The following is a 12,571-nucleotide window of genomic DNA, read 5'->3' as shown; positions in this document are numbered from 1 at the left end:
GATCATGCTCCCCATTTTATGTATGAAGAAACTGAGGCTCGGAGAGGTGAAGTGACTTGTCCAAGGTGAAGCATGTGTGGGCTGGCGACATGTGGCAGAGTAGAGATGCAAGCTCCAGTCCACACACTCCTCTTTCCACACACCCCTCCACCTCACTCTGACTCCAGTTCTCTTAGAGATGTGAGGATGGGGAGGGAATTAGGGAATGAGTACTGGGAGGGGGCTGTAGAATATTTTACCTTAGATCCTTGTTTGGTTCTTTGCTGCCCACCACCACCCTCCAGGCATGTAACGCCCACAGGTCCTGTCTCCACCCAGACAGGCAAGCAGACACACAAGACAAACAAGACACTCAGCTAAGAGAGCGCAGAGAGCAGTCTGGGCTGATGAAGTTCCCAGCCCTGTGCACCAAGGAAGGCCAGGGGCCTTATTCCTGGGCTGGAGAGCAAGCCACATGCCCCAGTGCATGCAGCCAAGTTACCCTGGCCCCAGCCAACCAAGTAGCCCTGCAAGGAGCCCTCTGTGAACAGCATCCCCCCAGTGGGCATCCTCCACTCAGCCTGGGCTCCTAGTTTCCCTGCAGTCCATGGGTGACACAGGGAATCCTCACTACGAGCCCCTCGGGCCTCAGAGTGCTATCTAGGGGCCCGTTGTTTTTCCTCCTCTGGGATAACCCCAAGGAGAGAAACACCAGGGCAGGGGAGCCAGCGGCGGTTGCTACAGGAAACGCATCCCTCCGTTAGCAACACCTCCTCAGTACAGGCCTAGAATTTTCCACAACACCACCAGGTTCATTTTCAAAGGAAGCAGCCTCTTTGCCATACACTCCACCAACTTGATATCCTCTTGGCCTATAGGTTCTGATAGTCCAGGGGTCATCACTGAGGGGATGAGGGAAGTGAGGGCTCTTTTTGAGCCCCATTTTCTCATCTGTAAACAAGTGGTCAGGAGTATCAAGTGAGGCCCATTCAGGTGGTTTAACAACAAAAAAAGCGCTTTTGTATTTTGCAGACATATTTCACTTTGGGATAGAGGTGTTTATTTGCATTTCAAGCAGCCTCACAGAGAAAGTAAGACTCTGAATCCACTTAATACAAAACCAAAATCAAACCAAATCAGTTGCCATCGAATAAATGTGTGTCAGAGTAGAACGGTGCTTTATAAGGCTTTCGATGGCTGATTTTTTTGGAGGTAAATCTCCAAGCCTTTGTTCTGAGGGGCCTCTGGGTGGACTCAAACCTTCAACCTTCAGGTTATCAACCAATCTCATTACTGTTTGTGCCACCCAGGGACTCTACTTTATACAAAACCAAACAGATATCCAAAGCCCAGAAGACAGAGAACGTTCTGAAAGACAATGATATTGTACCATCCAACTATTTACCTCCTATTCAAATGCTAATTCACAAGTACCTCACCAGAGTCAGATTACACTTGAACTTCCACATATGGCTTTCAATTAATTCCAATCATTATCATCTGCTGTAATCACAAATTTAATGGTCTTTAATGGAGCTCTCAAATCACAATGGCTTGATGACAGCATTTTCCAGCACACGTTCAACCTCACAGTCTTGTTTCCAAGACCTCTGAAACAGCTCTTGACCATAGACCCATTTCATGCCCTGAGAAAATGAATAAAGAACATGCAAAACACTTTGCCCTGGGACACAGGAGCACAGGCATGAAAAGGAAATCCTGGTGAGAGGCTCTGCTGATGAGACAGATTAACCAGGCTTGTTCCTCCAGCTGATCTCCCTCCAGGAACTGCCCCACCCCGCCTGCTGCAGTGGTCCAGTTTCTTTCTGGTTTTGCTCCAACCTGCACTGGTTCAACAGGCTGGCAAACTCCCAGATCTCTCTCCATTGGATGATAGTCTGGTCCCAAGGCCCAGGCAGGGGAAAAGTCTGCAGTGGGAGGCAGCGTGGTGTGAGGGACAAACCCTGAGCTGAAGAGTCAGGCAGATGTGGGTTTGAATCCAACTCCGTCACTTCCTAGCTGTGTGACTTCGAGCAGAGTACTTTCTCTCTCTGAGTCTTAAAAGCATCTTCTCCTAAGATGGCGGTCAGAGCAGCTACCTTTCAGGGTTGTGAAACATGATCGAACGAGCTAAGATGAGTAAAGCACTTTGCTCATTGCCTGGCCCACCCTCCACAGCTTCTCATTACAAGTGAGGCGCCTGTGCTCAGTGTGGCCTTGACCATCATCTCCCTGCACTCCTGGCAGCCAGGGCGCAGACCAGTTCAGGAGCCCCAGGGTTCCATGTCAGAGAGAACCTCGCAGGCTTTCTCCATGAGGATAACGCAGGGCAGGACAAGTCTCACTGCACAGGACTGTCCCTCACATTGCAGAACGTCTAACTCCTCTGGCCTCTGCTCACTAAATGACAGTAGTGCCTGTCCCCTTGCTCCAGCATGGTGACTATCACAAATGCCCCATACATGTCTAAACACCCCCTCAAGAGTCCCAGCCCTGGTTAGAACCATAGCTGAAGCCTCTCCCTGCCTTATCTGAACCTAAAATAGATGCCTCTCCTCAGCCCAAAGAGAAGTTCTGTCAAGATCCCCTCAAGTTCACAGAAGCAGGTCACCCTTTCCCTCCTGCAGAACTCCTAAGGTCCTCATAGGCCGCCCCCTGAAAGAATCTCTTGAGTCATCAGTACCATAATATGAATTTTTTAGTGAAGTCCTTTGACCTGGAAATTCTGCATAATTAACAAACTAGAAGAGGTGGTGAACCCTAATGCCAGAATGTCAGACACTTGAAAAAGGAGAGGTCTGGGGCCACCAGGATCTCTGCAGGTGTCTTCTCTCACACCCTGCTGAAAAGTGTGACAAGCTGGCACCACAGGTGTGGGCTACAAGATGTCTGCACGTTTTTGAAATAAGTCCTGATGGTCACACACTGATGCTGCAGGAATATGAGTCCTCATGCTCGGAAGAAATATTTGTAACATACATGACAGGCAGCACTTGCAACCTGCAAATATTATATATACATAGATACATATATAGTATAAAATTAATATGTATTATTTATATAATTATTGTATATGATTAATATACAGTATTATAATTATATGTTGTATATAATATAAAACAAAAAACAAACCCATTGCCGGCTAGTTGATTCTGACTCCTAGAGACCCTATAGGACAGAGTAGAACTACCCCATAGGGTTTCCAAGGAACAGCTGGTGGATTTGAACTGCTGACCTTTTGGTTAGTGGCTGTAGCTCTTAACCACTGTGCATACTATCTTATTAAATATCTTTAACATACATGTGTAGTATAAAATTAATTTGTATTAATTATATAATTATTGTATGGGATTAATATATAGTATTATAATTATATATTGTATATAATTAGTAATGTTAATTATAGGTAGGTAGGTAGATAAATAGATAGATAGAATGAGTACTTGCAAATTAATAATAAATGAACTCTTCCAGAGGAAGAATACACAGGCAAAGGACATATACAAGAGACTCTTACTTTCAAAAGAAGTAAAGATGTGAAATAATGTTCAAATCACTAATAGACAAAGAATTGAAATACCACCTTCCACCTCTCAAACTAGCAACTTGTTTTAAATGATAATGTCCAACACTCATGAGACAGTGTGGATACCTTGACACTCTGTTGGTGGAAGCATAAACTGGTCAATCTTTGCAGAGGGAAGTTAAGCAATATGTTTCAAAATCCCTAAAAATATGCATACTCTTAGAATAGCAATTTTAGAAATTTATCCTAAAAAAAAATTTAGTTTTTTTTATTATTGTTTATTGTGGTGAAAATTAAAAGCAACCTAAATAGCCAACAATAGAGGATTGATTAAATAAATATTTTATAGCATGAAACAAGGTAATAATATATTAAATAACAAATTACCGAACACTATGATTGCGTCTTATTTTTTTTTAATTACATATATGCAAAAAAAAAAGAAACCACTGGTCTGTCAGTTTGTCCTGCTATGGTGGCTTGCGTGTTGCTATGATGCTGGAAGCTATGCCACTGCTATTTCAAACACCAACAGGGTCACCCATGGCGGACAGTTTTCAGCAGAGCTTTCAGACTAAGACAGACTAGGAAGAAGGACCTGGAGATATAAAAAAACTGGCCAGTGAAAACCTTATGAATAACAGCAGAACATTATATACATTTGATATAGCGCTGGAAGACGAGCCCCTAAGGTTGAAAGGCACTCAAAATACAACTAGGGAAGAGCTGGCCCCTGAAAATAGAGTCAACCTCAATGACAAGGATGGAATAAAGCTTTCAGGACCTTCATTTGCTGATGTGGCACTTCTCAAAATGAGAAAAAACAGCTGCAAACATCCATTAATAATCAGAACGTGGAAAGTACAAAGTATGAACCTAGAAAAATTAGAAGTCATAAAAAATGAAATGGAACGCGTAAAGATCGATATCCTAGGCATTAGGGAACTGAAATGACTGGTACTGGCCATTTCAAATCAGACAATCATATGGTCCACTATGCCAGGAACAACACATTGAAAAGGAATGGCATTGTAGTCATCGTCAAAATGAACATTTCAAGATCAATCCTGAAGGACAACGCTGTCAGTGATAGGATAATATCCATATGCCTACAAGGAAGATCATTATTCAAATTTACGCACCAACCACAAAGGCCAAAGATGAAGAAATTGAAGGTTTTTACCAACTTCTGCAGTCTGAAATTGATCAAACATGCAATCAAGATGCACTGGTAATTACTGGTGATCAGAATGCAAAAGTTGGAAACAAAGAAGGGTCAGCAGTTGGAAAACATGGCCTTGTTGATAGAAACGACACCGAAGATACCATGATAGAATTTTGCGAGACCAATGACTTCTTCATTGCAAATACCTTTTTTCAACAACATGAACAGCAACTATATACTTGGACCTCACCAGATGGACTCCACAGGACTCAAATCAGCTAAATCTGTGGAAAGAAACGATGGAGAAGTTCAATATTGTCAGTCTAAACAAGGCTGGGGCCAACTGCAGAACAAACCATCAATTGCTCATAAGCAAGTTCAAGTTGAAGCTAAAAAAAATTAAAACAAGTCCACAAGAGCCAAAGTATAACCTTGAGTATATCCCACCTGAATTTAGAGACCACCTCAAGAATAGATTTGACACATTGAATACTAATGATAGAAGGCCAGATGAGTTGTGGGACAACATCATACATGAAGAAAGCAAAAAGTCATTAAAAAGACAGGAAAGAAAGAAAAGACCAAAACGGATGTCAGAAGAGACTCTGAAACTTGTTCTTGAATGTAGAGTAGCTAAAGCAAATGAAAGAAATGATGAAGTAAAAGAGCTGAACAGAAGATTCCAAAGGGCAGCAGAAGAAGACAAAGTAAAGTATTACAGTGAAATGTGCAAAGACCTGGAGTTAGAAAACCAAAAGAGAAGAACACGCTCGGCATTTCTCAAGCTGAAAGAACTGAAGGAAAAAGTTGAAGGCTCGAGTTGCAATACTGAGGGATTCTACAGGCAAAATATTGAAAGACACATGAAGCACCAAAAGATGATGGAAGGAATACACAGAGTTACTGTACCAAAAAGAATTGGGCAACATTCAACCATATTAGGAGGTAGCATATGATCAAGAACCAATGGTACTGAAGGAAGAAGTCCAAGCTGTACTAACAGCATTGGTAAAAAAACAAGCCTCCAGGAACTGACTGAATACCAACTGAGATGTTTCAACAAACGAATGCAACGCTGGAAGCACGCACTCGTCTATGCCAGGAAATCAGGAAGACCGCTACCTGGCCAACTGACTGGAAGAGATTCACATTTGTGCCCTGTCTTAGTTATCTAGTGCTGTTATAACAGGAATACCACAAATGGATGGTTTTAACAAAGAGAAGTTTATTCTCTCATAGTCTAGGAGGTCAGAAGTCCGAATTCAGGGTGTCAGCTCCAGGGGAAGGCTTTCTCTCTCTGTCAGCTGTAGGGGAAGGTCCTAGTCATCAATCTTCCCTGGTCGAGGAGCTTCTCAGCACAGGGTCTCCACATCCAAAGGACGCGGTATTCTCCTGGCTCTTGTTCATTGGTGGTATGAGGTCCCCCTGTCCCTCTGCTTGCTTCTCTCTTTTCAATCTCAAAAGAGATTGGCTCAAGACACAAACCAATCTTGTAGATTGAATCCTGCCTCATTAACATAACTGCCAGTAATCTCATCTCATTAACATCTTAGAGATAGGATTTACAACACTTAGGAAAATCACATCAGATGATAAAATGGTGGACAATCCCACAATACTGGGAATCATGACCTAGCCAAGTTGACAGATACTTCTGAGGGACACAATTCAATCCATGACATGCCCATTCCACAGAAAGGTGATCCAACAGAATATGGAAATTATTGAACAATATCACCCACAAGTAAATTTTTGCTGAAGATAATTCAAAAACAGTTGCAGCAGTACATCGACAGGGAACTGCCAGAAATTCAAACCAGATTCAGAAGAGTATGTGAAACGAGGGATATCATTGCTGATGTCAGGTGGATCCTGGCTGAAAGCAGAGAATACCAGAAAGATGCTTACATATATTTTATTGACGATACAAAGGCATTCAACTGTGTAGGTCACAACAAGTTATGGATAACATTGTGAAGAATGGGAACTCCAGAACACTTAATTGTGCTCATGAGGAACCTGTACATAGACCAAACAAAACAAGGGGATACTGCATGGTTTTAAAATAGGAAAAGATATAGGGTTGTATTATTTCACCATACATATTCAATCTGTACGCTGAGCAAATAATCAAAGAAGCTAGATTACGTGAAGAAGAATGAGACACCAGGATTGGAAGAAGACTCATTAACCACCCACGATATGCAGATGACACAATTTTGCTTGCTGAAAGTGAAGAGGACTTGAAGTACTTACTGATGAAGATCAAAGACTTAGAGCCTTCAGTATGGATTATACCTCAACATAAAGAAAACAAAAATCCTCACAACTGGACCAATAAACAACATCATAATAAATGGAGAAAACATTGAAGTTGTCAAGGATTTCATTTTACTTGGATCCACAATCAATGCCCATGGAAACAGCAGTCAAGAAATCAAACAATGTATTTGCACTGGGCAAATCTGGTGCAAAAGATTCTTTAAAGTGTTAAAAAGCAAAGATGTCACTTTGAAGACTAAGGTGCACCTGACGCAAGCCATGGTATTTTCAATTGCCTCATATGCATGTGAAAGCAGGACAATAAACAAGGAAGACGAAGAATTGATGCTTTGAATTATCGTGTTGGTGAAAAATACTGAATATACCATGCACTGCCAGAAGAACGAAAAAACTGTCTTGGAAGAAGTACAGCTAGAACGCTCCTTATAAGTGAGGATGGCAAGACTTTGTCTCATGTACTTTGGATATGTTATGAGAGACCAGTCCCTGGAGAAGGACATCATGTTTGGTAAAGCAGAGGGTCAGTGAAAAAGAGGAAGACCCTCAACGAGATGAACTGACACAGTGGCTGCAACAATGGGCTCAAACATAGCAAGGATTGTGTGACGGTGCAGGACCAGGCAGTGTTTCATTCTGTTGTACATAGGGTCAGTATGAGTCGGAACTGACTCAACAGCACCTAACAACATAACAACAATATATGCCAAAAAAGTACTGGAAGTATACACAAGAAATATTAATAGTATTTAGCATTGAGTGATAATGTTACAGATGATTGTTTCTTTTTGATTATCTGTATTTTCTAAATGTCTGTATTACCTCAAATTTCTAACATGTCTCCTGTGTCACTTACTAGTTTCCACTTTGTAAAATAATTATGTAGGAACATGTCTCATCACCCTAACAAAGTACAAATTCCTTGAATACAAGGGTTAAGTCTGCTTTATCTTCATAAACTCCCCCATGGTATTAACTTAGTGACTTAAATAATTACAACAACAATTATCATTTCTTAAATGTTTGCCATCTGTCAGGCATTGTGCTAAATTGTATCTTTTAACATGGTAAAATTAACTAAACATTTTTTGAAGGAGGAAAAGAAGAAGAGCAGGAGGAAAGGAATGAATGAACAAATGCCCATTGATCTGAACTAATGTGGCAGCCACCTCACCTGGAAGTAACCAGGTCACTTCTGGAGACCCTTCTGACCCTCAAATGATACCGATCTGCCAGACCACATCTTTTAATGGGGACAGAAGGAGGGAGGAGGTTAGGAGGACAAGGACCAACCTATGAACCCGGGTTTTAGGAAGCCATACTTTTGGGGGAATAAAATCTCTCAGGAACTACCAGGTAAAATTTCCAAATCACTTTTGAAAATTTTCTTATCAGACTCATTCAAATTAATATTAACATGACAATGGTCTTTTAATGAAACACTTTGACCAGCTTGTTAAACAACTGGTTGCCTTGGAGTAAATTCTGACTCATAGCAACCCTATAGGACAGAGTAGAACTGCCCCATACGGTTTCCAAGGAGCAGCTGGTGGATTCAAACTGCCAACCTTTTGATTAGCAGCCTGAGTTCTTAACCACTGTGCCACCAGGGTCTGCATCTAACCAGAGTAACCGTTAATTCACTTCTACGAACATTTCCTGAGCATTCAACATCACCCATTTGAGAATGAAAAATAAATAAGATACAATATCGCCCTTGAGGAATTTGTAGTGCCATGAGGACAACCAAAAAGTCCTTAAATAACTGAGTCAAGGTAAGATGTGAGCTCTAATAGAGGACTACAGGGCTATGGGGAGAGCAAAGGAAGAATTCTTTCCGATAGGGAAGGAAATGGAGGTGGTTGCAAGTGAGAGCTGGGGTCTGAAGGATGGGCAAGATTTCTCAGTGCAGAGTTCGGGGAATGGCATTCCCAGCTGAGGGAACAGCCCGAGCAAAGGCTCTGAGTGGTGGGATATAGGGTTGGGGTAAAGGCAAGAAATGATGAGTATGTGGAAGAGACAGGTGAGAAGTGATAGCTGAGGCAAGAAAGATAAACTCAAGAGGGACTGGAGAGCCTTGGGAAGTAGCCTAAGGAGTACAGATTTAGTTCCACTATAACATCTTCAGTCCATGCCCCTGAAACCTTGGGCTATTTCATTAGAAGAAACAAAAGTGGCCCAGACAGTAGCTCCTCTTTCTTGGTCTCTTCTTGCCCGTAGAGCTTTCTCCCTACACCTCCAAGCAGGTGCAGCCCACCAAATAGTAGAATGTGGCACCTTTGTTTTCAAAAGTTGTGGGGTTAAGCTCATATTTAACACCCCAGAATCTAATCACCCCCAGAAGCAGAAATGCTGGAGCAGTTCCTTGGCACCTGCCTCTGCCCTTCTAGTCTCCAAATGCTGACATTCCAGAGAGAAGGCCTTCACGGCACTACCTGGGATTCCCAGTGCTGCTGGGATGAAAGGGCAATCCTTCGATAGGTTATTTCAAAACAGTTAGCAGCCTGAGATCAATATGAAAAATATCAAGGGCTGGTCTCTAGAAGTGCTCGGCCTCCAGAGGGTCAGCCATGTGGTCCTGCTCCCTCCAACAGTTGTGAAGATACCTCCAGGACCCTCTGGTACCCCGTCAGTGAAGGTTTGGGGAGGAAAGAAAATAGGCAGTCCCTGGGAGTCCAGAGGGCAAGAGAGGTGAACCTCACCTCACAGCTTACTGACACCACAGTTTTCGCTCAAATATGCCAGTAACATATACCCCTCCCTCCCTCATTCTGCTTCTCTCTGAGACTCTGGATGTGTCTCTTTTTCTGCTTTACCTTTTGAGTGTATGTGTGTGTCCACTGTACATGGGTCCTTTCTCCTTGTTTCAACTTTTCTGGAAACTATTGTTCAATCTCTCCTTCTCTATCTGATTCTGTCTCTCTACCTCTGTCTCTCTGTTTCTCTCTGCCTCTACCTCTCTCTCCTTTCTATCAGTCTCCATGTGTTTCTATTGGTGTCGGTCTTGGCGTTTCTGTACTTCTGACCTGGTGTCTGGCGTTTCTATTAATGCGTCTGTGTCTAGATATTCTGTCATTCTGTCTCTCCCTACGTTGCTGTCTCTGTCTTTCCGTCTTCATGTCTGTCTCCATGACCAAGGCTTTCTATCGCTTTCTGTCTTCCCTCTCTCAGTATCTCCACCTCCATCTCTGTCACCATCCCTGTCTCTACCCCTCCTCTCCCTGCTTGCATTACTAAAATCACAGCAAGAAATCCAAGCAGCTCAGAGAGGTGTGATCCTGAAACCAGGCTGCAGCGGGATGCCCAGTTAGAGCCGGCTGGGGCGCCACGGGGAGAGCCCCGGGCGCTGCGATTTCCTAGCCCAGCGCGTCGCGCCCCGGGACCCCCGCTCGGCCCCTGACCACCACCCCCGCCCCCGCTTAGAAAGGGGCCCTCTCCACCACCTGAGGGGGTGTTTGCCCAAGCTAAGAGTCGGACAGAGGGTAAAAAGTTCTCACCGATGGTGAAGCTGTAGCCATCGATGCTGAAAGTGGCACTCCGGCATTTTTTGAAGCCCTCCTTCCTGTTGCTGGCGTCCGTCATGTCTCGGCCGACGGGTCAGGGACCGCGCAGCACGGCCGGCGGCGTCCCGGGTCCCCGCCGCGGAGCGCACAGCCCCGCGCCCGCGCCCCGCGCTCGGAGGCGTCCCCTCCCCCGGCCGCGCGGCGCTCTGTCACCGCAGACCCGCCGCTCGCTGCGAGCGGAGCGCGCCGACTGCAGCGCGGTGACCGTAACGTCAGTTAACGCGCTCGGCTCGCGGCGGAGTCAGCGAGCCATCGCAGCCGCTGTCTCCAATCCCAAGTTCCAAACACAACGAGAGGAGTATTAACAATGGTAGGCGACGCGCACCCGGGAGTGTGTCGGGGGCTGGAGAGTGGGTGCCGAAATCCCTGCCTTTTCAACTCTAATCCCTGGGAGCTGCCAAGCCAGCGCGCTACAGGCTCGTCTGTTTTCTATTTTGGCTTCAGGAGGCTAGTGGGGTTTAGGGGACTCAAGGGAACGGCTAAAATTTGGCGGCGTGGTGCTTTCAGATATATCTTCGCTGGCAGATCAGAAAGGTCCCAAAAAGCACATCAACAGATGGAAAAGCAAACATAGAAGCCATCAGATGCTGCCAAAGTTTACTCCAAACAAGGAAGTCCGGAAAATCGCCACGCCCACTTCCTCCCAGCAGCTGTCCCCACAACTAGCGTGGTGCCCCGACAACCGTCTCTGAACAGAAAATAATAAAACCGCCCATATTTGTGGACAAGCGCTTTCACACAGGGGCTATAAAATGTGCAATTTACAACCAAGCTCTAGCCCCACTACAATCCATTCCAAATGGCTTGTCCCAGTTCTTTTGAATTCGGTTTTGCCAAATAGGATACCAAAAACCAAACCCATTGCCCTCGAGTCAATTCCGACTCATAGTGAGCCTATAGGACAGAGTAAAATTGCCCCCAGAGGGTTTCCAAGGAGCGGCGGGTGGATTCGAACTGCCGATCTTTTGCTTAGTAGCCTGAGCTCTTAACCATTGTGCCACCAGGGCTTCCCAACTCATGATAGACGCCTGGAATTTGTGGAGGTGGGAAAGATTATACAATCCTACAGCTAGCTCTCTTGTTACAGATAAGGAAACTGAGGCTGAGAGAGGCTTGACTGGGGCCTGTCAGCTGGAAAGTGACAGAGTTTGGATGCAGACGTTTCACTTTATGACACCAAGTCAGTCACTGGTCCTTCCAGTATCTGAAATGACTGAATTAGGCTTATGCAGAGAAAACTATTACCTCCTACCAGCAAGCAGTTATTCGGGATCTACAGTTGCAATGCTCTGTGTTAGGGGCTGGGGATGCACATGTCAAAGAGACCCTGGAGGAGGGAGAGTTTCCACCCAGTGTGACATGTGCAATGGCAGTCCTATGCCCAAGCTATTAGGGGAGCACAATTAACCTAACCTAGTTTGTTGTGACAGGCCTTGTGAGGCGTCGTTAAGAGCTGGGACGCTACCTGAAAGGTAAGCAGTTAGGACCCACCAGCCATTCCACAGGACAAAGATGTGGCAGTCTGACTCCGTAAAGATTTACAGCCTTGGAAACCCTAACAGGCACTTCTGCTCTGTCCTATAGGGTCACTATGAGTCAGAATTGACTCAAAGACAACAGGTTTTTGGGGTTTTGTTGTGACAGAATTTGACACAATTAACAAACACCTGCCAATATCCAGAGAGCCGATCAGGAGTACTCCTAATCAGTTCCAGTTGAGTTTAGGGGGCACTGAATCTAAACATCTTGAGACTCTAATGAAAATGAGAAATCTTCTCAAAACAAAAAAAGAAAAGCACCCTATACACACGTGCTATCTTCTGCATACAATTTCGGCAAGCCATAAAACCCCCAAGTCCACATGAACCCAGGTAAATGCATGTCTCAGGAATTCAATCTTCTTTGATTCACCACATATTTTTTAAAGAAATGTTTTTTTTTGTTTGCTTTCTTTTTTTTTGTGTGTGTGTGTGTGTGAACTTTTTCATGGGTTTTTACAATAGAGGTCTCATACAATATTTGTCCTTTTGTGATTGACTTATTTCACTCAGCATAATG

At 44.2% G+C, this 12,571-nt stretch overlaps 1 protein-coding gene across 2 annotated transcripts in view; it reads right to left on the bottom strand.

Annotated features, from left to right (window-relative positions):
• The window catches only part of PDE1C (phosphodiesterase 1C), a 744,082-nt gene that overhangs the window by 582,924 nt on the left and 148,587 nt on the right, over positions 1 to 12,571 (bottom strand). The window contains exon 1 of one of the 2 annotated variants that reach the window (XM_004385322.2): positions 10,448 to 10,532. The exons of the other annotated variant lie outside the window; for it this stretch is intronic. Within the exon in view, the coding sequence (XP_004385379.1) occupies positions 10,448 to 10,532 (85 nt within the window). Of the gene's footprint in view, positions 1 to 10,447; positions 10,533 to 12,571 lie in introns of those variants that run through there. 2 annotated transcript variants of the gene reach the window in all.

This window comes from Trichechus manatus, unplaced genomic scaffold (assembly GCF_000243295.1).
Source record: "Trichechus manatus latirostris isolate Lorelei unplaced genomic scaffold, TriManLat1.0 scaffold00137, whole genome shotgun sequence".
Taxonomy (NCBI): Eukaryota; Metazoa; Chordata; class Mammalia; order Sirenia; family Trichechidae; genus Trichechus; species Trichechus manatus.
The sequence above is the reverse complement of the archived record's forward strand: the minus strand, read 5'-3'. Positions and strand labels throughout refer to the sequence as shown.